Source organism: Hemicordylus capensis, chromosome 4 (assembly GCF_027244095.1).
Source record: "Hemicordylus capensis ecotype Gifberg chromosome 4, rHemCap1.1.pri, whole genome shotgun sequence".
Lineage (NCBI taxonomy): Eukaryota > Metazoa > Chordata > Lepidosauria > Squamata > Cordylidae > Hemicordylus > Hemicordylus capensis.
Window position 1 is genome coordinate 91274153 of NC_069660.1, and position 27519 is coordinate 91301671.

General features: G+C 42.3%; 1 protein-coding gene across 2 annotated transcripts in view; it reads right to left on the minus strand.

The window, feature by feature from the left end:
- AGBL4 (AGBL carboxypeptidase 4) overlaps positions 1 to 27519 on the minus strand; it is a 1553201-nt gene that overhangs the window by 704371 nt on the left and 821311 nt on the right. For both annotated transcript variants that reach the window (XM_053245332.1, XM_053245331.1), the window contains exon 6: positions 26054 to 26093. In XM_053245332.1, coding sequence (XP_053101307.1) covers positions 26054 to 26093 — 40 coding nt within the window. The remainder of the gene's footprint in view (positions 1 to 26053; positions 26094 to 27519) is intronic.

Sequence of the window (27519 nt, forward strand, 5' to 3'; positions counted from 1 at the left end):
TGGGAGTGCCCTTGGACCTGGGTCTCACTCTGTGGCCAAGAGCACTTTTTACAAGCGGTGATTGATTCGACAACTCTGCCCATTCCTTGAGGAGTATGACCTGAAAACTTTGGTACACCAGCTGGTAACCTCCAGGTTGAACTACTGCAATGCACGCTATGTATGGCTGTCTCTGATTGTGTGTGTGTGTGTGTGTGTGTGTGTGTGTGTGTGTGTGAGTGTGAATGTAAACTGCCCTGAGCCACTTTAGGAAGAGCGCTATATTACATACATACACACACACACACAAAAATATAGTTCTATGACTGAAGGGATGGGATGCACATCATCACTGCTGGGAACAGGGGAAGAACATGCTTTATTCCCAGTTTGCAGTAACATTTTTCTGCGAGGAGGAATCACATACCCCGCCCCCATTTCAGCTAAGCTCTCTGTTCAAAATTGCAGCCATATCCATAAAGCTCTTTTCCACCAATATTGTTGTAAAGTCTGTGAACTAAGGTTTCCAGTCTATGAGAAATGTTCCTGGAACACTTTAAAATAACCATAATTATGCCAAAAGCATAATTATGTCAATGTACATACAATCTATGTGCAGTATTCACACATTATGTTCAGTGTCTGTACAGTAGAACATTTCCTATCTGTTCCTTGCATTTGAGGTAGCCTGTAGCCAGGTTCATTTTTAAGATGAACACATATACAGTCATTTGCATGAACAGTGGCCATGTGCTTCCCAATGTCATGCACAGGCTGCTGGGTCAGTGCAGCAGTCACATGTGGACTTCTGAGTGGTGCCATGCCACAGCAGGGAAAGCAGGGAAAGGACCTGCTTTACTTGTCCTTAAAGGTGCTGCCATCCGCCCTGCCAAAACACTTTGTGCACATCCTTATGAGGGAGAAGTCTCTCCACCCCCACTGAATGACATCCTGCTCTTCGGTCACCACCTGCTGCCTCTCCGAGGAACAGGGTGGCATTGGGTTGCGGGGGGGCATCTTCACTTTTTGTCCCAGGATGCACTCCATGGCCCTATAGGCCATGTTGAGGGTTGGAAGTGTCTGTTGAAACTATTGACTGCTGTAAGCACAAAGAGCCTTCTATATGTGAGGTTTTTCAGAAGGATAATATGTGAACTATCCCTTAAAGAGTTAGAAAATGATCCTAAAACTGAAGTAAAATGATGCCTAGAATGGTATGTCTCAACAGCTACAGCAGCATCCAGTGTGAAGCAAGTGAGGCCAGTTGTATCTGCCATGGTGTCCACAATCAGAATCCCATTGTATATTCCATGCAGGTATGCAATCACGTAGTTCTGTCTTTGGTAAATGAAATACTCTTAGGATGGTCCCTAGCAAAATAGCCATTGGTCCTTCCCATGGTCCATCCCACCTCCACTCAATAAGGCTGTTTCTGTGATGCAATTATGCCACATCTGCTGTGGTGGCTGGTCCCAATAAAACTGTACCAACTCCCTGACCAGCATCCAGACTAAATTAGTGATGAATAAGCATTATTGAAATATATTACACAAGTGAGTCATGAGTAACTGAAGTGAAGTCCCATTAATGCATTGGGACTAACTTGGTCTGGTTCATGATCAGTGTCTACCAAAAAAAATCTGAAATTTGGTGACTGTGAAATTAAGGCAGTACACACAAAATATGGAGTGTGCAGACTTCAAGGAATATATGTGATGGAGTCTACACTTCCATTGCCTGACTGCACTACTGATAGAATGGATGACAGGACAGTGCTGTTTTGCTTTATGAATAGATACTATATAGAGTGAATTCATTTACCTAGAGGCCCCTGTGCGTGGGGTCCGTCAGACGAATGCATGTAATTAGCACCTGCATGTGGGCACTGTCCATGTGGCCATTATGACAGCAACTGCATGAATCATTATGGCTGCAATTCATGGGAGCACTTCCCAGCTGCAAGCCCAGCAGTGTCCTGGTACACCCCTGGAGGCAAATGTGTAGGGCCCGTTAGCTGTGTAAACGTGCTTAGACAATCACAGATTAGTCAAAATCCAGTGTATTTAAGTTCTTTATTCCAAAGGACTTGTGCCCATTCAACTTTGTGTTGGATTGTGGCCAATTATTTCAGTGGAATTACTCTGAAGTAAATTACTTGAGCCCTTCAGTCATGCAGCAAAGGAACACTGAGTGTCATGATTTAATTGTTTTGAATCCGAGCGCAAATTGTGATTACTACCAACTAAACCAAAACATTAATTCTTAAGAAATATGTTCTATTTGTCAGGTTAGCTCCTTGAAGAGAATGCTGCCCATCCAGGGGATTCCAAATCAATTGTGCTACAGAGGTAGCTGCCAGGACTAATAAGACTTTTGTTTTTAATTTGTTGTATATTTCCTCAAGATGTCACTTTTCTCATCAGGTAAGCCTGCAGGCACTCAAACAGCTTCTATCTAGAGCTAAATAATGGCTTCTTGTCTTGTTAGAGGAATAAGTGAACTTCAGTCTGTTCAGGAATGGTTTAGTTTGTTATTTTGAAAACCAGTAAGAGGAAATGAAACAGATAAGCATTAGTTCATATTCATTTGTTCAGTTACCTGGATGTCATCTGAACCCTTGCCCTCTAGTACATCATGACTTGGATCTAAAGATCTCACTTGCACAGGAGGGGTATGTGTCGAATTTGTCCTCTGCACACACACAGGCATACGTCCACACGTACACATCCCAGGAGCTTAGATCTAAACCCATGAATAAGGAGATATGAATAAAGCTGCTGGCTGAATGAAAAACACATCGCTGTTACTGTACTGAAGGTGCTGTAAATCCCTCCCTTGTCTGGTCTCCCCCCAACCCTAATCGTAATGAAGCCAGAGTAAATTGCCATATGGAAAACACCATTAAATAAATCAAAAGGAGAAAATGGTGGTCTCATCAACACAATGCATGTTTACTTGGAAGTCTGTGTGCTGATACCTGCTGAGACCCATTTGTTGAGTACATGGGACGGGGCATTCTCATTTATTGCCCCCAGGCCGAGGAACGTGCTCGTGGATGAGACATGAGGATGAGACATGGTATGGCCACCATGGGGGTGGAGGGAGCAAATGTCTCTGAGCTACTGGGGTGCAGGAGTTGTCCCGGGCACCTCTTGCCACCCCTGGGCAACCACCCAGCTGGCGAATGAGCCACTCACTGGCTGGGAGGGTGACTGACATGTCTTCTGGATTCTGATGCCAGTCATCAGAATGCCAGTTTATGGGCACAGCCAGCATCATAGAAGTACTTCCTGCTGCCTACCGCTTTTCCAGTGGGTGAGTGGTTCTTTCACTGTTTGGGTGCTTAAGTCAGCAAAGCAACTGTCTTAAGCACTCAGCCAACAAAGGAATCACTCGCTGACTGGAAAAGGGTGGGCAAGGGGTGGTGCAGCTATGCTCCGATGACAGCCACGTCCCCTGCATCAACGTGCTGACCCAGTGCAAGGTGCATGACTGGCATTAAAAGCTGGAAGGGATGTCCATCACACCTTCCATTTGGCTTTGGGGATGAGGGCAAAGGTTGTGTAAGGGGGAAGGGGCCGTTGTGTCTACCCCCCCCCCCCCCGGTCTGATAGATAGTGCTATATAAATGAATGAATGAATGAATAATTATTGCTGGTGAACTAATAATTATTTGTTTCATAAGACTGATCCCTGGCAGTCCCACCTTGCTCTTTTCGTTGAATTTTACCAACACTTCTAAATAGGTCCAAACAGGCCCCACAAAACAAACATGGTGCTTCACTTTATTAATTTATGGGGTCTATCCATGGTCCCAGGACTGTGGCCTGAAGGTACAGGATACAGCACTGGATGGGAGACTGCCTGCAAATCATATGTATATCCTGCTTTGAGTCGCTTGCTTGAAGAAAGTGGGTCTATAAATGATATATCCCGTTTATTCAGTATAGCCTTTATCCTGTTGTAAACTACCCTGAGCCATTTTGGAAGGGCGGTATATCAATCAATCAATCAATCAAATAAATAAATGTAAAGAGTGCCATTGAGTCAGCCACAGAGCCCTGTGGTTTTCTTTGGTAGAATACAGGAGGGGTTTACCATTGCCATCTCCCGCGCAGTGTGAGATGATGCTTTTCAGCATCTTCCTATATTGCTGCTGCCCAATAGTCCTGGTCTTTATTGTATACATCCCCACAGAATGGCAAAATATCTAACACCACAGAACATTACCAAGTATGAACAGACAGAACTGTAATAATATATGTTATGTGCACTGGAAACATATGGTGTGTGGGTGGGTTTCTAAACAAAACCCTAGTCCCAATATGCTTGTTAACCACAGTAGTTCTCAACATACGTAGGTCCTTTTGTGTGTATGTGTGAAGTTGTAATAAGTGGTTAGAACATCTTGATTGAACAAATGTGCAATAATGTGCTCCTTCTCTATAAATATAAGTGACTTCTTATTTTTCTTACTCTATTAAGCCTTTTACATAAAAATTATATTTTAACTTGTGCTGTTATTAATGATACATGTCCCATGGTGCTATTGCAATTCATGCCAGCCAAGGATACTGTTCAATAAGCATGAATTGAACTAATGCACTCTAGAAAGGTCAAAGACCTCAGGATGGTTCATTTACCGTAATTGTGTGAACGTTAAGGGGCTAGGAGGATAATTCTCCATGATAAAAAGCACAACTTTATTTTATGCAAAAGAACATTATTTTTAAATTAACTGATATAAGGCTGAAAGGCACAGGCCACTTACTTCAGAATTGACTTTTTAAAGTCTTTTGGGCTTGAAGTCTATCAGCCCAATCCCATGTTTTCTTGGAAATCAGGTTTACTGTTACTTGTTCCCAAATAAATTGCATTTGATTGTGATCTAAGTGTAGAAACAGGTAAGTTTCTTCCTTCAAAAATTTGGCATGTGATCCAAACCTTCACATGTGTATCCTAACTGTTTAAATGAAGCATTCTTGGATGCGGAAAAAAATAGGGCTGCCTTCCCTGGCTTGGGGCTCATGGAGCTCTTGAATGCTTTGTTGGAGTACATGAGATCCATTGGCCACAAAAGGGAATGTACCTTAACCATACCAGTAAGCTGGATCATTTAAGAAGGAATAGAGACATTGTTTATACAGCTGGTTTCTCCTTCAGCAGTACCATTTTCAGGTTTTAGGGGCAGGGATGTATTTAAAGAGATTTTAATGCCAGATCTACAGGAGGATTAAAAGGCCTGGTACACATTACAAAAAACACACCAAAAATGTATTTTAAGAGAATTTGTTGTGGTTACTTTTTCACCATAAGTAAGTGGTTTCTTAACAATTACAGATGATCTGGGGAAAATGATAGATCATCCCCTCACCTACTCTGCAGCTTCCATAAATGGCAAACAACCTGCTAGTCTTTGCAGACTTCCCTTTCTACAAGAATGCTGGAAATAGCTTGGGAACCATGATACAGACCAGGGTTTCTCAACGTGTGGGTCCCCAGATGTTATTGGACTTCAACTCCCATAATCCCCAGCCGCAGTGGCCTTTGGTTGGGAATTATGGGAGTTGAAGTCCAATTACATTTGGGGACCCACACGTTGCGAATCCCTGATATAGACTCTGCCAAGATGCCATCAACTCCATCACATATGAACAAACAGCAGATTTGGGTCATATATTCTGAAAAACAGCCTATCAGCTATCAATTTGCTACACTATGATATTTGCTGTCGCTTTTACTTTATTTTTTAAATACAGCTGTTAGAAGTCCCCAGACTCCAATTTGAAGTCCATCAAATGAAACGTCTTTGTGACTGATGTTACCACTGCTCCTCCCTTGATAATTTAATTATAAAAGATGTTTTAGAAGGATCAAATTATGTATCAACACTATCTAGACAGATACTGAAGGCTCCTTCCCTGCAGTTACTGAAATCTCAAACAGGATGTTCAGAGGCTGTCTTCCTCTGTGTTAGAAGATTCATTTTATTATTCACCTAATGAATCATGATACATCTTTTGTCAATGACCTGCCTGTTGATACAGAAGTGGAGAACTAGAGAAGCAATTAAGCTGGACTGTGATTTTAGGCTGGTTTCAAATTGACATGTCAATGCTATTTGCACAGGAAGGTATATTGGAAGTATGTAAATGAAAATTTTAGTCAGATGAAGCAAAAACACTATGTGAAAATACTTCTCTATCTGCATGTGAAATTAATATACTTTTCATATCCAAGTGAAGTGAAAAGTTCAACAACATAGAAATGTGATGGAATTGTTACAGAAACAGCTTGTCTTGGGGCTGCAAAGAGCAACCCTCTATGTAACTTGGAACTGCAGGCTTGCAACCTCCATCTTGGCTACTTGAGCTCATGGGATCATGAACTCTGTACAAGCCCATATCTGGCAAAAATGCAGTTTGGTCACTTGGCACAAGCAAACAGGGGGCAGCACTGCCCAAGATCCGATTAGCAAACAACCACGGGAAGACCACTACAGCTTCACTAATCACTTTCACGACGACTCTGATAATCATGTCACAACCCCAGTCAGAGGTGCTCTTACCCCCAGACTTTAAGGCACTGGCACATGGCCTTCTAGGTCCAGGGGGGCCTCCTGCAACCACTGCTCCCAAGTCCACCCCGCTCCAGAGTGCCTTTTTAAAAAGCCGTCATTGTGTGGTGGTGGCACTAGCTTCAGGGCACCCGAGGGGGAGGGTGGGATGGGGCATGGCAGTGGTGGCGGCAGTTTCAGGGAGGGTGGAAGGGTGAGGAGGGAAGGCCACAATCTCCTTCCAGCTCTGCTCCCTCCCTGTCAGAGACTGGATGAGCCTCTCTGCTTCTTCCACATGGAGAAAGGCCGGAAATGGCCTGGTCAGCAGAGAGGTGAGGGGCCGTCCACAGGGGTGTAGCTAGCCCGCCGGCAGCCCATGTGCAGCCACGGCGGGCACCCCGATAGCCCCGCCCCCTGCGTCTGATGTCAGACGCAGGGTATAGCCACGCCCCCGCATCTGACATCAGATGCTGGGGGGCGTGGTCTGGCTCCTGAACAGAGCCTTGAGGCTCCATTCGGGAGAAGCAGCTTAACTGCTAAAGGGGCCGTGCAGCCCCTTCGGCAGTTAGACGAAGGCTGGTGCTGCGTTCACAGCGCAGCCCAGGAGCGGCTCTTCCCTGCAGGGAAGAGCCGCTTCTGGGCTGTGTTGTGAACGCAGCACCAGCCTTTGTTTAGCTCCCGAAGGGGGCCTACGACCCCCGCTTGGGAGCTAAACTCCCGCCCTCGTGTCTGACGTCAGGCGCGGGGGGCATGTCAAGTCCGCAAATGGGGCTCCTGATTGGGCACGGCCCGGGTTCTTTGAACCCGTTCGCCCAATTATAGCTCCGCCCCTGGCTGTCCAGTCACTTGGGATGAGAAACTGGATCTGGAAAGATGTTGCTGCCTCCAATCATGGACGGTAACAGAGGGAACTCTCCCCTCCTCACCCTCCCACTGTCCCTGCAACCACCACTGTCATGCCCCATCCCACCCTCCCCCTGGGTAAATATATTGGTAAAGGGGAACTCTTCCCTCCTTACCCTCCCTCCCCACAGCTAGTGCTGCTGCCATTCAGGGGGGGTTACACTGCAAAGGGGGGGACTTTCTCCTCATCCCCCCCCTCGTGAAGCCCTTCAGGTCCAGGCTCCCAAATGACCTGGGTGTGCCACTGCCCCCAGTCTTCTATTGTAATGTTAATGAGGTTGTGCGGACCCAAAGGCAGGATCATTAACAGAAAAAGAAACCTATCACATTCAGGAAAAGGTGCCCTGGTCTCCGATGAGGCTTTTGAGTTCACCCATTCAATACCATACACAAACCTTTTCACCAGCCATTCCAGCTTTTGTTCCATAAAGAGCACACCCACTTGAATGGTTCACGTAAACATGAACTTATTTGTTACATGGGAGTTTCAGCCCCTGCAGTCAGGGAGCTTGACTTATGCATTGCCTCAGGATATGTTTCTAACCTCTGGCCTAGCCACATGGCCTCAAGATCAGAATTGGGACCAGAACTAGAATCAGACTCCACCTGGATATTTGCCTTGCTGGTTCTCAAGGGTTCAGGTTGTAGTACTCTGCCCTTCATCCTTTCTTCTTCCCGCTTTTCTGCTGTTTTCTCCCTGCAAGGAAGTCTATCTGCGTACCCCAACCTGCAAGTGTATCCAACAAACTATTGGATCAGGTTTGGTAATACTAACTTGATCAGGATTAGTAATAACTTGATCAGGATTGGTAATATAACTGCCTATGCCTTTAAATCTCCTTGCTCCCCCTCTCTCCACTTAAATCTTGGTCCTTTTTTAAGTAAAGCCTTAAGCTGATTCAATTGACAATTCGGACCTTAAATATCTTATTGTTAAATATCTTTTAAATATCTTATTGCCTCCTCACCTTGCCTAATCAATATTTTCTCTTCCTGTACCCCAATAATCCCTAAATACATCTGATTGTACTACATTCCCATCTCCTCCTCATTTTCCAGAGCAAAACTATGCACAAATTTATTCTGTAATGAACCCTATAGTTCCCTATAGTCACGATGATTCCCCACATTAGCCCAAAATCCCGATTTGAATGTTAGCCAGCACTCCGGAACAGTTCCACTGACAATGCTTAAATCAGGGCTTGCCAACCTGAGTCCAAACAGCTGTTGTTGGATTGCAATGCCCGTAAACTCTGGCTATTACCCATTGTAACTGGGGGTGTTGGGAGTTATAGTCTAACAACAGCTATAGAGCATCAAGAGGTTGTCTTAAATAAACAGGCCCAGTGAATGTTTAAGAGGGAGAAAATGACATATAAAAGCAGAGGTTCCCCAAATTTCTGTTAAATGAACCCATGGAGTTAATTCTTTAGTGCTGACAACAGGTAATCACCAATGGAAAATGAGTTCCATTACTCACCTTCTATCCATGAAGTAACTCTGCACCATCCGTAGCCTTTTGGTTTGGTAATCTGCTCAGAGCCTGGCAACTCACTAATGTCATCTGAGCAAACCAACTGGTTAATGAGAACATTTAAGAAATATGTGTAATTGTACATATGTCACCAGACCTGAATGAACAAGAGCCATATTTGGGGGGTGAGAGGAATTAATTAGTTTTCAATTATGCAAAGTCTGCACTTTGCAAATTGCTTGCAAAACAAATAAATTCTATGAGCCTATTAAATCTGTATGTGAATCTTCACCAGGCTGATTTGGATGACACCTTACCAGCCCACACTGTTAGAAAGTGGATGCACTGAGAGTGCCATGTACAGTAGCTATTCAGATGAATAACCCCGCTCCTGCTCTACACACAACATAGGGATGTGCTGGGAGAGTGTCGAGATGTCTGCAGAAGACTTCACAATTGGTGGGCTCTCCGGGTGTCCCATTTCTAATTGTGTGTAGGCTAGCAGAGTATTCTGAACTGAACCACTGTCATTAGTGAATTCTGAATTGGGATTTCTAAGCTGCTTGACTACACACAAGCAATAGTAAAATCTTGAGTATTGCTCAAATTATGTTCATAATCTGTGCTCTTGCAAATAATGCACAATTTAAGCAATTCTTCCAAATCACAAAATCGTATTAGCTTACATGCATGCAGTCCAGTGTCATTCCAAGTGGGATGCACACACACTGCAGCATTCTACTCAAAAGCACATGGGTGCTGGCTGTGGCAGTAGGGAGCCTCTATGCCTACTAAGCACAGTGTTATCAATGCAGGTTCAGAACAGTAATGATGCCACGCTTAGTAAGCACAGATGTAGAATACTGTGGCATGTGTGCATCTTACTTAGACTGACTATGGGCTGTGTGGTATGTTAGGCCGACCCACTCTTTTTTTAATTGAATAATTGATTGATTGATTGATTTCTATACCGCCCTTCCAAAAATGGTTCAGGGCGGTTTACACACAGAAATAATAAATAAATAAGATGGATCCCTGTCCCCAAAGGGCTCACAATCTAAAAAGAAACATAAGATAGACACCAGCAACAGTCACTGGAGGTACTGTGCTGTGGGTGGATAGGGCCAGATACTCTCCCCCTGCTAAATAAAGAGAATCACCACATGAAAAGGTGCCTCTTTGCCAAGTTAGCAGGGGTGTTGTTTTTTAACAATATGGCCTGGTTCAAATGTAACAACACACCATGGCTGAGCCTCAGGCTTGCACACTCCCTCTCCTCTTCCTCCTTTCTTCATGTATCAGGGGAGAAACTTTGATTCGTGGCTTTCAACACAAGATAAATTATTAGCTTTCATTTGCAGTTTTCAACAAACTGCAGTTTTCAATCTTGTCCAAAAGCAGCAAACTGTGACTTGTGTAAACTATCATTTGTTCACAAGCTGCGATATCAAACGGCAAACTGCAACTGGATGCAGACTCTAATATGAAGCATCTAATTTCCTCCCTTGAGCATTAAGAAGGGGGAAGAAGAGGGAGGAGCATGTGAGTCTGAGGTTTACTATGGCTCAGACGTATAAAGACAAACTATGGCTTGTAGTTACGCACTGCACTAGGCCACTGTCTAAAAACATCTTTAACAATATGCATTTTTAATTTTCTTTTTCAAAAGAGTAAAGAAAAACAAATTATTATGTATAATTTCTGGAGATGTTTCAGACAAAAATAACCATTCTATCTATTCAAATAAAGGGGAAAGGAGATTTTAAGGAGAAAGTAAGGCCCCATCTTAAACGCTGTGTGAGGCAAAGCAATCCTGGAAAATAAATTAGAAATGAATTGCAATTCTGGGGTTACTTACTGGGATAGAGATATGCACAACTTCTACAAAAATCACAGTTTTAAGAGCTATGTATGATGCAGCTAGTAGTTATAGATTCCCTACATTCTTATCTTATCTTATGAATTTTAGGATCCATCATTTTATTTTATGCTTTTATAGAGCTGCAACATTCCTTCCATGCTCTTCCATCATGTCAAACAGATGTAAGACCTGTATTTGCAAGCCACATATTGGTACATTTTGTAACATGTATATTGCATGCAAATATATTTTAAATGAATTTGTTTATCGTTCTTGAATGCTAATCCAGAGGTCTTATTTTTAAAATTCACTTTATATTATGGCATGTATACAAATGAGTTTGACTCTGGAAAATAACTTAATAAACTTGGGGTTAGATAGGCAATTAGAGGAGGCATCTGGGAATCATAAAATGTGGAAAAACAACATTTATATCTCTTGGTACCTCAAAGGTTTTATTCCCCCCTTCCCCACTTAAATGAATCATTTTAAAATGTTATTCTTGTTTGTATGGGAAAGCATTGATTATATAAAAAAGAAGAAGGGGTTGACAACACAGTGTATACGTTTTAACATTTCCTGCAAAATTCATATGTGGAAACTAAAGCTTTTACATTAGTCTTTCCCTTCTCCCCGCCCCATTTCTTTTGTCCCCAGCATGCAAAACACATTGGGGAGCAGCAGGGGCGTAGCAGGGTTGGACTGGGCCCAGAGACAAGCTTTTAAAATGCACACCCCCCCGTCACTGAAGCTCAGCTCATGAAGTAAAGACATCTTAAATGAGGCTGAATAGTGGTAACAAAAAGCATAGTAAAATTATATATATATTTTAAAATTATATATATATTTTATATAGGATATATATATCCTATGTGCCACAATAAAGCATCATCCTAAATTATTTTTTAAAAGGTTTTGTAAATTGTGGATGATTCAAGTCACTTAATGGTACTAGAGAAAGACATGCTGTTCTGGTAGCTCCAGGTCTTAACACTCACCTCAGTTTCGGACGATGAATACAACTGAAGGAAGCCCAGGCAGGTGTGCCGCTGGGGGAATCAGTCATGTGACTTGCCTCAAGCCCCCCCCCCCAAGGCAGTGGGCCCCCAGACAACTGTCTCCCCTTGCCCTATTATAATTATGCCTCTGGGGAGCAGGTTCTCCTTCTTTTCTACTTCACTGTTCCATTCTCTCCTTCCCTCAACCCCAAGGTTTCTCTTCTCCCCAAAGGGGCTAGCATACTGGATAGCAGTTTCTCCATCTCCTCACCCACTTCTCCTTTACTCCTCTCAACCCTGACATTTCTCTTCTCCCTGGCATGCAAGTGCACTGGAGAGCAGTTTCTTCTTTTCCTCCAGAGCCTTTCCTTTCTCTCTCATCAACAGTTCTGGGCCCTGATGTTTCCTTTCTTCCTAGTGTTCAGATCACAACAGGGACTAGCTTCTCCTCCCCCCCCCCCGCTTCCTTACCCATTACCCTGCACCCACTTTAAAAGACTGCTGCAGAGACTCCTGGTTTGGTCCCTGCAGCAGGCTTCTAAAGGGGCTCACTGATGCCAGAGGAAGCTACCAGCAGTCAAACCACCACCTGAGGTGACCATGTATTTAGTTTTCAGTAGCTGCAGAGGGAGAATGTGTTGACAACAGCCAGCGGTGGTTCCTCCATGAGATAAAGTGAGATGGTCACCTCAGGTGGTGGATTTGTGAGGTACTGGGAGGCGTAAGGTCCGCTGCAGCAAGGTCAGAATGGCATAGTCTCCTCTCAGCAAAGACCCATCCCAGATGGTTTTCCAGATGAAGAGAAGAGCTGGTCTTGTGGTAGCAAGTATGACTTGTCCCCATAGCTAAGCAGGGTCTGCCCTGCTTGCATATGAATGGGAGACTAGAAGTGTAAGCACTGCAAGATATTCCCCTCAGGGAATGAAGCCGCTCTGGGAAAAGCATGAAGGTTTCAAGTTCCCTCCCTGGCTTCTCCAAGATAGGGTTGAGAGAGATTCCTGCCTGCAACCTTGGAGAAGATGCTGCCAGTCTGTGAAGACAATACTGAGCGAGATAGACCAATGGTCTGACTCAGTATATGGCAGTTTCCTATGTTCCAGATACTCTGCTGCTGCTGCTGCTGTTGCCACATCCTCACTGGGCCTCCTGCCACTGCTCAGATTGGCTATCATGGCTACTCCCCCTTACCAAAAGGCAAGAGATGTGGAATGGAGCAACAGGAAGTATAAACAGGAGAGACCCCACAGTCTCTCCTTTCCCCACTAATTGAAAGTAGAAGGCAGCCATCTCCCACCATCAGAATTTAAACAGAAAAGAGCACTATTCAGCCATTATATCATATGTGCATACAGGTGTTTGTACACATGTACATGTTTTTGTGTGAATGACTATACAAGCATTAATTTAAAAAGTGAACCTAAGTACAGACCCCTCAAATGCAGGGTATAAATAGAAAGTGTACCACTGCACATGCATTGAACTGTCAGGGATTCCCCGATGGGGAATAGCTGACCAGTGTTGAGGGGCCAGTTGAAGAGGAGAGCTGCCAGGAGAAATAGCTCAGTTCTGTGAAAGGAACAGATTGCTGGACAGTGGAATAGCGCTCTCCTGGTGGCCATAATTCTGAGGCCATCTGGATGGCTGCCACATGACATTGGGACGGTACTCGGGAACCTACCCTCCCAGCATGGCCAGTGTTGGTCCCTCCCGGCCATGCAGCCCTGGAGGTGGCTGCTTGCCTCGGCCAAGGAGCATCTGCCTGTTCCCTACGGGATAGCAGAGTGTTGTTGCTTGAAGATGATGAGTTCGTCACAGGATCAGGTGCAACTCATGCAGGATCTCAGCCTCATGAGGCTTGCCCCACCTGCCAAGGCTTATATAAACCAGAGCTAACTAGTGTTGAGGGGCCAGTTGAGGAGGAGAGCTGCCAGGAGAAATAACTCAATTCTGTGAAAGGAACAAATTGCTGGACAGTGGAATAGCGCTCTCCTGGTGGCCATAATTCTGAGGCCATCTGGAACCCTCTACACAGGAGGTGCAACCTTACATGAACATAATGTATAAATAACTGTATAAAGTAGGTGTGAACATTATACATTGATTATACATGTGTTGAACATAACATATGAATAGGGCTGAGGATTGCCAACCAACCTTGGGCTCTCCCATTAAAAGGCAAGCTGTGAATCAAGCCTTAGTTCCATAACAATCTTGTTCTTTTGTAGTCTTGTAGCCTATTATAATATGCCTTCCCCTGAATTTATGTATCTTGGGAATGAGTGTTGCACTTAAACACTCCTTTGTTTGCCTTCCACACCACTGTTGAATGTAAGTAATACAGATGGAGCTTATTACACATGGCCCCGACACCTGCGGTTTCACATATCTGCGGTCGGGCAATGGAGGCCCAACCTTTGTGTATATGGTTGGGAAAATGGTTAAATTTCACATATCTGTCATTTCAGGGTAGCTGGAAATTATTATTATTATTACTACTCTACTACTACTACTACTACTACATTTATATCCCGCTTTTCCTTCAAGGAGCCCAGAGTGTACTACATACTTAAGTTTCTCTTTCACAACAATCCTGTGAAGTAGGTTAGACTGAGAGAGAAGTGACTGATCCAGAGTCACCCAGCTAGTCTCATGGCTGAATGGGGATTTGAACTCGGATCTCTCTCATAGGTCATTTCTGCTGACCATTTTGCTAAATGGCACAACTTTTGTGATTTATTTATTTATTTATTTATTTTTGCAGATAATCAACTGAATTGGGGTTTCAGGGGGCATTGCTAGGCAGCTGGAGACCTGGAGAGCATGGCATGGTACATTATTTCACTTACATTATTTCACTGCCCTTTTAAGCATTTTTTTTGCCTTCCAGGAACCTAACCCTCAAATTTCCATGTATTCAATGTTTCGTTAACTGCGGTTTCGTTATCCATCGTTTCAGCCAAACAGAACCCCTGTGGATAACGAGGTCCACCTGTAATCATATCAGGAAATTCCATGTTTATTTAAACACATGATCTCAGTTACCTTGGAATACTGCTTTCTAATCGTGTCTAAGCAGGTCCTAGATGTCTCTCAAATGTGCAAAAATAAAACATATTAAACTTCATTTCCTTGTTGTTCTAGACAGTATCCTTTTACTCTCCTCCTATACATTTTTTGCTTAGGTGAGCCTGAAAGAATTACCTCCTGCTTAATGAGTAGATCAATTATTGTTCATAGAGGAGAATACTGTCTCTTTAAAGGTTATTTGAAGGTTGATTGCTATCTTATTGCTTATATCCAGCAAATCTATTCAGGCTTATGAATGAATTTGACCTTTTTATAGTTACTGGGAGAATAACAGAACAAAAGTTAATTTAGAACTCCATACTACAACACTTTTTCCCAGAGAAATGAAAGGCCATTCAAATCGATACCTGCACAATAACACTTCTGATGAATGTTTGTACCCAATTTTCTCATTTTGCTAACTTGAGATCGGGAATTTTGAATAGTTTTCAAAGACCATATTCTTTATGTGCTGTGAAGTATGTGGTATTGTGTCCAAACAATGCAAGAGGATAATCATTATAGAAGTATCACTGGGTCTGAAAAGGTCAGTTAGTTGGAAATGTCAGCTTTCAATGCAACTATGCTGGACCTTCATAGGCAAGGATCCAATTAAAGGGACATGCCAAAGTGCATGGAAACATCATAGTGACCCAGAATAATAATAAGGTGTTGCAGAAAGCTTTAGTTTTTCTTTCAAAAGCAATGGCATAGCTTTTCAAATGCCTTCTCTATGGTTATTATTTAACTTGATGAGAAACCACTTCCCTACAGGCCCAACTCCACACAATGCAGGTTTTCTATACAGAGGGGAAGGCTTGCCAAAAGCCAAATGTTAAGCAAGCAAAAGTCCAATGTTATTGTATCGCAAACTGCTCTGCTATATAATTTCTATTTTTACAGTATCATCCAGGAATAGTAGTAGACAGTCTAGAAGTGGGTAAAAAGAGAAAGGCCCTACTCAGGGCTTCTTAACCTTGCCCCCCCCCCCCGATGTTGTCAGACTACAACTCCCATCATCCTCAGCCACAAAGGCCATGTCTGGAGATGATGGGAGTTGTAGTCCAACAACATCTGGGGGCTAAAGGTTAAGAAACCCTGCCCTGACCTATTCACAAAACAAGAGGTACTGAGGGGAAAGGATAGAATATAAACTCCTTTGTGTTCAGTAGGGCAGTGTGGAAGACACTCTGCAGAATTATTTGAGGGGAGGAAACACCCTTCAGTTTGAAACAGTTAAGGTGCTAATACATTCTATTAGGCACCAAAATCCATGGGAACTGTGAGTTCAGACTACTGCCTCAACTTCTGCACCATATAAACAGTAAACACATTCTTACATATTGGGTTTGCTTATACCTCAGCCTCCATACACCCATACCTTTCCTTGGTCTTTCAGTCCCAATCCTCTATGAGGAAGAAATGCTTCCAATTCAAGACCTCCAAGGCTCAAGATTGTCTGCCCACCTGCTTCCCAGTGAAAACAAGAATAATGGGGGTGGGGGGAGTGCAGGGGAAACAGAAGCGACTGACTGCAGCAGGTGATCCAGAAATAGGTGGCTTCTGTCAGTCTTCCTGTTCATGCTACACAGAGTATGCTGCTGTCATAGGTAAATATGTCATGTAACTTAAGCTCCGCAGCTGGGAAAGTGACACATGGACTCAGCAGCTCCTCATGGTACCAGAGATGTGGGATGAATCCTATACTTTATTTTTCTGTGGAATATTTTTCATTTCCAAAATGCATTGGCCAACATCCAGACTAACACTGCAAATGTGCAGCAGTGTGAGTTCCAGATTACTGTTGCACTGTCACTTAAGTAAGGGTAGAAGCATTTTTTGCCAATCCCCCCTTCCCTCTGAAGCCAACCATGTATCACCAAAATATGTCCTAGAGGGTTACACAATCTTCAGGGACATATTTTGGTGATGCACAATGGGCTACAGAGCAAAGGGGAGACTGAAGAAAATTGCCCCTTCCTCTGCTCAACCATGAGTGCAGCAGTAGTCTGGAATTTCCACTGCTGCTTGCATGCAATGCTAGTGCAGATATCGGGCATTGTTTCATAAAATGCATTAGTAACAATGAATGGATGGCAAAACAATATTAGGCAAGCCTGGCAAGTTCAAAGTTGGCATTAATGTTTTTCAGGTGATTATCCATATGAGAGAGTATGTATATGTTTAAACATTTTATTGAACATTTCCATAAAAAATAGGCCCGTGCCTCAGAATCTCCAACTCTGACAGAAATGCACCATAGGGGTGTGCACGGATCCGGCTGGCCCAGTTCAGTTTGAATCCGGACCGGACTCGAATCAGACTGGGCCAGTTCAGTCGGCACCCCCTCGAACCGCCCCCCCCATCTGGTCTGGGAGGGGTGTTCGTGAACATTCCTATAGATAGATAGATAGATAGATAGATAGATAGATAGATAGATAGATATTTTTTAAAAAACCTACCCCCTTCAGGGGAATTGTTGGAGGCAGGGGATCCACTGAGGTTCCCCCTCCCCCCACCGGCCTCTCTTGGAGCCCAAATCGGCCCATTCAGCCGGCTCTTTGGCCCATTCTGGCCTTCCTCTCCGGCGTGGCAGCCATTTTGGAGGCTGCCGCGCCTGCTATTGGCCTCTGAGTGACCCAGGCCATGCAGAGGCCAATTGCACAGGTGTGGCGGCTTCCAAAATGGCTGCCATGCCAGAGGGGGAAGGCTTGAACGGGTTGAAGAGCTGGCCAAATGGGCCAGTTTGGGCTGCAAGGGAGGCCGGTGGGGGAAGGGGGAACCTCTGCACACACATCCTCCAACAACTCCTTCGAAGAGGTAAGTAAAACAATTTATTTTAATTTTTTTTAAAGTCCCTGACCCCCCCCCCCCAATAGTTGGGAGGTGTTCGGTCTGGGGTAATATTATTATTAATTTATTTTAATTATTATTAATTAGATTTCTAGACCACCCATCCAAAAATGGCTCAGGGCGGTTTACATAGAGAAATAATAAATTAATAGGTGGGAGGCAGCGTGGTGCGGCCATTCTTCCAGCCTTTTCCGTGGCAGGCTGGCTTTGCTTTCTAGCCAGGGAGCCATGCCTGCCTGCCTGGACTGACACTCACTTCAGGAAGGGGGAGTGGGTTGTGGGGACGGAGTAGAACTGCCCCGTGTCCTCCTGCCCCGCATTCTTGGTAGGGACTTATATGTATATTTTTTGGCTGCATCTTTTCAATGCTGTACATAACCCTGCTTTTAAATAAGAGCTAGTGGTGCTCTGCACATTAGACTCCACAATCCGTTAAGTATTCATTGAAAGGATGTGGACAAAAACAGTAACTTATCTCACTTTAAGCCATTGAAAATATGGGTATAGAAAGGTGGTTAATCTGTGTTCTTGTGCATTACTGTCAATATATATTCAAATCAATACATCACATTTATAATAAACTGGTACATATTCAAATCAATCTATAGCTCATGAAAGCACAGTGGGAAGTTTCTAGGGATCTGGGGATCCCAATAACATATACATTGATTCAAATCAATATAGGCATTAATATAACTAAAAATATTAACAAACCATTTAATAGTAACTTTAAGCCAGTTTGAATAAGGATATGAACCACTGGAAAAGACTAAATCTTAACATATTGGGAAGAATAGCAGTAATAAAATGAAAGTTCTCTCCAAACTTAATTTTTTATTTCAAGCTCTTCTTGTGGAAATCTCTGATAAAATATTTAGGTTATGGCAAAATAAAATCAAGAGGATTTTGTTTTAATACCAAAAAATTGAGATTAAATAGAAAAATAATTTATAGAACTCAAAAACAAGCTGGATGGGGACTTCTGAATTTAAAACTGTACTATTAAGTATTTACTTAACTGTACTATTTAAAGCTGCCCAATTAAGTCATATGGTAGCATTTATAACAGAGGACATATCAAAACAGTGGATACAAATAGAAGACACACAAGAGCCAGAAGGTGTCTTGAGACAAATAATCTTTCATCCAAACAAATTCAAGGAGGCCAAGAAAATTAATAATATATATTTGCTAGGAATATGATCCAGATATGGAGAGGAAAAATTACAATATTGATAGGAGACACCTCTCCTCTAACACTTTCATTAACTTACTGGGGCAGATAAATATGGATTGGCATTTTTGAGGAAGTTGAAAGAAAAGAATTTTTATAGAATAGGATATTTTTTACAGAAACAAAAGGTTGCTCAAGAAGGCAGAGACTGAACAAGAAACAGGCTCTCAGTTTCCCTGGCTAGTTTGGTTTCAAATTAGATACATACAGTTAGATACTAGTGTTGAGAACTTTGTCACTCGACTACTTACAAAGTTTGAGAAATTAATACTTAGCAATAGCACTAGCACTAGCACTTACATTTATATACCGCTCTATAGCCAGAGCTCTCTAAGCAGTTTACAATGATTTAGCATATTGCCCCCAACATTCTGGGTACTCATTTTACCGACCTCAGAAGGATGGAAGGCTGAGTCAACCTTGAGCCCCTGGTCAGGATCGAACTTGTAACCTTCTGGTTACAGGGCGGCAGTTTTACCACTGCGCCACCAGGGGCTCATTCTTAGTTATTTGGATCAACCTAAAGGGATAAGCTCTAAGATACACAAAATGTTAATACAAATAAAGATCGGAGACCCCCCAATAGGGTTAAGGAATGCACGGGAAATGGATTTAGGTAAAAAAGATACAGGAGACGCACTGGCTCTCAGTATGGAAGTCGGGGGGCTTTCTCTCAGCCTCCATTCAAGAACTCCATTGGAAAAAACTACATCGCTGGTATCTAATACTTTCAGTATTCGCTCAATTTTCTCAAAAAATTTCTATAAAATGTTGGAGGGGTTGTAAACAGATAGGTACTTATTACCATGTGTGGTGGACATGTGAGAAAATTAAACCGTTGATTAAAATCAAGCTGAAGATACTTTCTTAATGCTGGCTGCTAAAGCAATTGTGACACAGCAATGGCAACTACTAGACAACCTAAATGTGGAGAGATAGGACAATAAAGTATGGTCATGGGCAATTTTAGAAAACAATTCAGATAATCTAAAGATAATGAAAAACCAGAGAAAAGAATCACAATTTTATCACATCTGGAAAAAATATATCTTTTATTTAGAGTGTAACCGAGGCAATTCTGACCTTATTCATGAGGATGGAAGCTATGAGTACTTTGATATGTTTAAAATAGTAGTTTTACGTCTAGTAGTGGTCTTATAATATCAATATAGTTTTGTTGGCTGATATTATAAGTATGCCTTATTGATTTGTATTCAACTGTTGATTTGAATTAATTGGAATGAATATAAGTTGAAGTGTTTCAATTTAAAAAATTGATTTTTTAAAAAAATTAAAGCACAGTGCATCTCTATATATAATTCTCCTGGGTGTGCCTTGGAATGTGAGTCCCAGCACCCAGCGCCCAGTCCCAGCGCCCAGCTGACTGGCTGGGCGGCGGAAGCGCCTGATTGGCTGAGGCGCACCCAGGAGGATTGGTTGCCGCTGTGGTGGCCCGGCTGTGGAGGCCAGAGGTGGTGGGCCCGGCCCGGCCGTGGAGGCAAAGCCCAGGAGGGGGGAAAGAAAGTGTGGGGCCCCAAAGAGCGCACAGATGCTCTGTGTGGGCTCGGCTAGTATATACATGTCTATGAAAGAGCAATCGAATGATGTGTTCTTTCATGTGACTCATTTAATGTGAGTTCAAAAAAAAGTGGGCAGTGGGATCTTGAGGACTAGTTCAGGAGAAGGTTGCGACTATTTCCCTATTGATGGTGTCATAAATGTAGTGTAATTACAGCGTGATGCAAAGTGAATTTAGAACTGTGCCACTGGGTGGCTTTTAAAATGGTTGGTTGTGTTAGTGTTGTATATTATTCTATTTATTTATTTGATGTATATACTTATATTATATATTATATTACTGTTTTAAGTTGAAAATATCTTTTAGAATTAGCAATATATGGTTTGATATTTACTATAGACCATTAGTAAATATCAAACTATATAGTGCTAATTCTAAAAGATATTTCCAACTTAAATAAAGTTATTTCCACCTTATAAAAATAGAACATTTTTTTATAAGGAAAGTTTTCTCCCCCAGCACCCTCCTCCTCCTGGAATGCAAAGTATGCATTCACACAAAAATGCATTCTTAATACAGAGACTGTCTTGATTTCAGCTTCTTTTGTGCTATTGTAGGAATATTAATGTCTGATTAAACAGTGGTAGAGCCATTATGGGATGTAACTAATGTAGGCTTTATGTTTGAACTGTAGGAGCAGGATGTGTTTTTACCTCAGTCTGTAAAAGCACACTGAGACAATCCTCTCCATTATTTTTATTTTATGGCAGGAATATTAAATACTGTTTTTTTAGTGTTCAGAAATAATGTCTTAAAAGTCGGGAAATTATTTAGGAAAATATGTTTCTCACACGTTGCTGAAACAAAAAAGCATGAGCTTTTCAAAATTAAGCACATGCAGAATCCATTTATTGTTACTTTAACTTCTGTTGAAATTGATATGTAAAAGTGCTTAACATTGGCTGGATCATGAACCAATAAATTTTATTTTATTTTCTTGAATAAGGTTTTTTTTTTTTTAAAGTCTGTAAAATTAAGAGCTAAAACTCACATTCTAGTCATCCTACTAAGGCTGAAAGATCCCAACTCTCTTAAATACTTTTAAGACTAGTATTGATTCCAGGACCACGATAGTGATTTATCTATGGGTTAATCTTGCAAAGATGTTACAAACTGCTGAACTTGTAGAGGGCAACAGTGTTTGAATTACATCTATCTAGTTCATGATATCTTAGCATCTATCTAGCTAAGCAGCATAAATACCTCTAGTGTTTCTAGTGTGTTCTAAGCATTAAAAGTAGCACACTCATATAATATATATATATTTGTAATTAGTTGGGATAGTTAGCAGAGACATCAGGCCAGAAGAAGAAGAGGCCCACTCCAACCCTGGTACACTCCTGCTGCTGACTGCAAATGGAGAGATTCATAGTCAGATACCCACTGCTCCTATTTGTCTTAAAGTGTGTGAGGTATAGGCATAATTTACCAAAGAGCCACTGTGTTGATAAACCTGTATCTTGAATAGTACCCCTGCAGACTACAGGTGGAGATTCAAATGATGGAGAAGCCAGGACTCAAATCCTCCCCTTGATATCTGGGTTTCTATGTGCAAGGATTTTATTATTTTTCCTGTGAGGCAACATTGAGTCCCCACCTGCAGTCTGAATTGGTGCCATTCAAAAACAGGTTAACCATCTCAGTTGCAATATTAGACCATAGCTGATTCAGTCACTGATAGTGGTTTATGGCTCACATGATTCAGAATGCTGTCACAAAAACAAAAAATATATAAAAGATAAGATGCACTTACTACTTAGTTACTCAGACTGTAATCCTATTACAGTAAGGAATCCTTACACTCACTTGCAGGTAAGTCCCTTTTGAACTTGTGGGACCTACTTTCATGTAAAATAAGACAGTCTATTGACTAATAAAAACATGTATTTACTAGCCTTAATAACCATTCTCAACTACCAGTTGCCAATGAGCCATGCAAATAAATAACATTTCCAAAATTACTACCTCAAACCTTGAAAGCAGATTAACGTGCTTTTTCACTCTTAACCCACTGATTTATCTGCACCCCTGTTCTGAGCAGTCTTTCTTTTCTTTTCTTTTCTTTTTAGCAAGAACAGTCATTATTAGGAAGATATATCAAGATTCATTTTTAAATAGAAAAGCCTATGAAGCTTTCACTAACAAACATGAAGAGTAATTATGTGAGGTTGTTTGAAAACTCAGCCAGGATCCCTTGACATGTATTTTGATCAGAATCAATGTAGTATTAATTAGCATGAACTATCAAGAATAGTTGGAGCATGAGTTTCAGTGGTGAACAACTTTCTGTCACATTTTATTATCCTGTATCATTTGTACTAATAGGTGCATTATAGCTTCACGACTTTGAGTTCATATTATTTTCATGCTTCAATTAGTAGGAAATGTTCAGAATGTTCAAGACAGTAATGGGAATGGTTTCAGAGCTGTAAGAGTGGAATTTTTTTGAAGTAATTTTTTTCCAAATTGCATCTTGAAGCTTTTCTGCATGTCATCTAATTTTATGTGGCAGTATCTTTAACAGTGGTATGTAGTAAAAGCATCCTTAATCAAATAAGAAATCCAGCAAATCTTACAAATCATCCCAGTTAACTCTAGGAGCAACACAGAACTATACCTATAATTTAATGCACTAAAATAGTTCTAGTGGGAACTAAATCACCTGAAAATTATCAATTTGTGAGGCAGAAATTAATGAAATTGAGATTTTTTTTTAAATAAAGAAAAATGTGTTTTTAAACCACAGGGTATAGGAAAAATATTTTATATATTCAGCTGAAGGAGCGTAATTGTTTTTCCTCCACATATCCTTTCAAAGCTTTTTCTGAGACCAGTGTTCTCTCTAATTTTTTCCATCTATGTGCGGAATGGGTTTTGTTCTAAGCAGCAGTATCAAGGCAGTGTGTGTGCATGTATGTTCAGAATAGGACCTTCCTGATTCAAACTGAGCCGTATCTAAAAATTAACTGAATAGACATTTTTTTAAAAAGTGTGTGCACACGTGCACATGCTTTAGAGTGAACACTAGCTGGGACAATCTAGAACTAGATCATGAACAAATCCCCAATGTAGCAGTCAGCCCTGGAAGAGAAGTGTCTTACAATGATATGAGACACAAACGAAGTCACAAAAATCAGTAGCCTTTTTCTCAGTAAATAACTTTTTCTCGGTGTCAGTGCACATATACATTAGCCCTATTCAGAGATTATGCTGTGTGTGTGTGTGTGTGTGTGAATGACTGTACATGTGTTCACTTTAAAAGTGAACCTGAATACAAGCCCCCACAAATGCAGGGTCAGATGGGAAGTGTTCTGCTGTGTGTCAAAGAAAATGTATGAATAATTCAAATCAGAACAATAATTGCATCCAATTTGATACAAAACCTATTGGTAGCATTTTGCTTTATATTGTTTCCAATGCAAAACTGCTAATATCAGCACCGTTTCATATGATATTTTCTGTATCAGACGTATCAAACTGAATTGGATGATTGGATAACTTTTTTCATGGTTTTCTCAGTTATTTATGCCCCCATACTTGCTGCTCTTTGAATCTGGTGATGTGCCATATATGGAAAATACTGCGGATGGGGGAGGAGAGAAACTATGTGACTGACATCCCTAGCTGCACATTGTTTCAATGCCTCCTCAAGTTGCTCAAAGCGTGCTGTAATTGGTTAGTCTGCTTCTCTGTTCCCTCCCAGTCACTGTGCTTGGGTTCACTCACTGGTATCTCCATGTAGGGCTGGGGGAGACTCTAGCCTGAAATCTTGGAGAGCCACTGCCACTCAGTGTAGACAATACTGAGCTAGCTGGACCAATGGTCTGACTCCAAATGAGGCAGCTTCCTATGTTCCTAAGGAATGGAGAAAAGGAGAGCAGGAACCAACCCAAACTCACCAATGAAGTCTGTCCAGGTGAAGGCAAGATCTCATCAAAAGCCAAAAGCAACAAAGTGAGGGGAGAGAGAAGAGGATATGAATAGGAAGGAAGATGGGCAGGCAGGCAGGGAGTGGGTCTGGTACAGGGTTTAAATTTGCTAAGCCTTGCAATGGTGGCAGTGGTGGCAACAGGAGTAGCAGCAAGCACTGCTTGACCTCAGTCATCTTCTTGCAGTTCCAGAGCAGAAGGCAGTTGTAGGAGAATCAAGGGATCATGGGCTGACTGCATAGAAGGCAGCACCACAGGACCTTCATTTCCAGTGCTTGCTCAGCCCTTCCACCTTCACTCTTTGTTCAAGCACAGCTTCCTGCTCCTCTGCCTTAAGCTTCCCATTCATTGCAGCAGGAGCACCCTAGACAGGGCAAGTCAAGGTTCCTCTGTATTCATGTGTTGCCCCTGGCTTGGCAAGTGGAGAGTTGGCTCTATGTGTAGAGTACTGGCAGGGTAGACTTATTGTATGTCCAGTGCTTGAATCTGTAGTTGTGTTTGCATGATTGTTCTGGAACTCTATTCTCATAATAAATCCAGGATGAGTAAAGATGAGAAGACGTATGTTCATTTAAATGTCAATACACATCCAACTGGACTTATTCCTTATGACTGGACTTTCACACTCGGACTGAGAACCCTGCCTTTCCAGTGTTCCCAACAGGGTTTTTATGATCCATTGTCTGCCTCTCCATTGTCTTCACTCTCAATATGTTGTGGGAACAGGACTATTTACTTTTCCTTTCTACTCACATGATTTTTCTTCTTCTTAAGTCAGTTCAGAATGCTTTTGCAAAAGGACACTGAAGAGGATGCTTATTCCTGGCCATATTTTGAAAGCCACAGTTTCTCAACTTGCAACATTTCCATACAAAGTAGTCGCACATACACAGAAATAGCAGCAGACGTTCCTCCAACAACCCACTCTAGCTTATCCTGACCTGCCCCTGAAATGTCACTAACTCAAACTCTTTCTTTATATGGTCTAAATGCTCCCCAAACTAGAAACATGACCATCTTCCCCTGTCTCAAGAAAACAGAGCAGGCACTATGACTGGAACAAGATTTCCAAAGAAGCTAATAAGTAAGAGTCATCATAGAATAGTCTTCAGAAAGTACAGTTTCTGAACTGTTCTATTTAATACTGTTTTTTAAAAGTCAAATATATTCTAAGTTGACCAGCATATTCTCATTCTCTCTCTCTCTCTCTCTTCCTCCAACAGCACACATTGATAATACAGACTCCCCTTGTTCTTTAGTAAATAATATCTAAGTTTACCACTGCAGAGAGTTAAAATGAATGCTTCTGTGATACTTGAACATACATTGTGAATTATAGTGTATCTACCCTGCAGACATACCACTAACAGTAACCCCAGGAGACTTAAAGAAATATCAGCACTCAAATTCACAGAGTAAAGGTCTGAAGAGGCAGCTCTGTGAACAGATAACTGCCCGGGGCTTTACCAGCACAATATAGCTGTCAGTTGTTGTTACGTTAAAGATTTTCTGGGGAACAGTGTTTTTCATTTTGCATGTCAGGGAGGGGAGAAAGAGACACATTCAGACAACCATCTCTTTAAGAAAACAGAAAAAGAGCGGAGCCTTGTGGCTCACTCACCAGGGTTGGTTATAGTCAAGAGGTCAAGTTGCCGTTGTTGCTGAAAAACAAATGATAAAAGGAGTTGTTGAAAGACAACTAATTTTAGTAGGTCAGCTTAGACATGCAAAGCAAGTGTCCTGACATTTGCAATAGAATTAATTACGAGTTACATGGCTCAGTGTTATTCTTTTGGATGGGAGCCATGTATACCTAGCACAGTCCTTTGACTGCCTTATTGCCTGTGCTCTTAGAGTGTCGGTAATTAATTTGGTGGTGAAAGTGCACATATGCATGTCTGTTTAGATCTGTTAACTACCTGCTTCAAAACAAGACATTTAACACATCACATTATGGATGTGATGTGAAAGAGGGGGGCTGATTTGCAGGATTTAATGGGGCTGTTCAGCTACACAGATTAATCTCTTTCCCCCTAACCTCACTTCAGCATTAGATGTGTTTTCACTGTGGAAGTATAAATGTGAGTGAAATATGTTAGAAGTGAAAGAAAGAGGCACTGGATAATCAAAGATTTTGTTGTTACTCCAGGGTGTTTTCCAGATTACACGCTGCAACAGTTCCACAACATGTTCACTAAGTGCCCCTCCACATTTCCTATGTTTCGACATCGTGGTCATTGTGCTGTTACCTGGTGCTGTCCATATTCCTGATGCCTTGATTTGGGTTTTATTGATGTGTTATGGCCCATTGTAATAGTGCTGCAGGAAAGTAGTTGTATTTTTCTGTGGTAGGGAGGCTTGCAATGGAGCTTATGTATTGTAGCAGGGTATGGTGTGCATGGTTATTTTTATTCCAAAATTAAAAGGGAGAAGGATGAAATTAAAAGGTCGCTCATAAAATGGGGGGGGGGAGGAACTCTGCTGCACTAACTTCCAGTAGTCCTCAGTCCCAGTGGGGCAACCACCAGCCTCTTCCCTAGCTCTCCACTGACTGCAGGCTTCCCAGGCCACACAGAGCTTTCTTTACTTAACCAGAGTGCTTTCTGATTGGGGTTGGTGAGGTGCAGCCCTCCCCCCCCATGAGCTAGCTGTTCCTCATTGCAGAAAAGCAGCTTCACAAACTGGGGCAGTGAAGCAGCTGCTGTTGCTGCAGTCGCCATGGATTCCTCAGCCCAGCCACGCACATTGGAGGCAGCGGAAGACTAGAGAGACCCCAAGAGAGCTAGAGGAAGAGGGGCGGGTGCTGCGCCCTTGGGGCCGCCTGTGCCCATCTGGCCACCGCAAGTGCTGGAAGGGCAAGAAGAGAGGGGCTTCTGTGGCTGCCAGTCTTGGGGTGGGCAGCACTGCGCTTCGTTTGGGCCCCCACCAGCTCAGCCCCTGGGCTTGGGGAGGGAGGCTGGAGCATGTCAGAGCTTCACGGGATGAAACTGGATGGAAATCGGTCCCCTCCATGACAGGAATGTTCTCCGAGCTGGCCCAAAGCTGCCCCATACCACCGAACAGGCATCTGGAAAATTATTATTATTA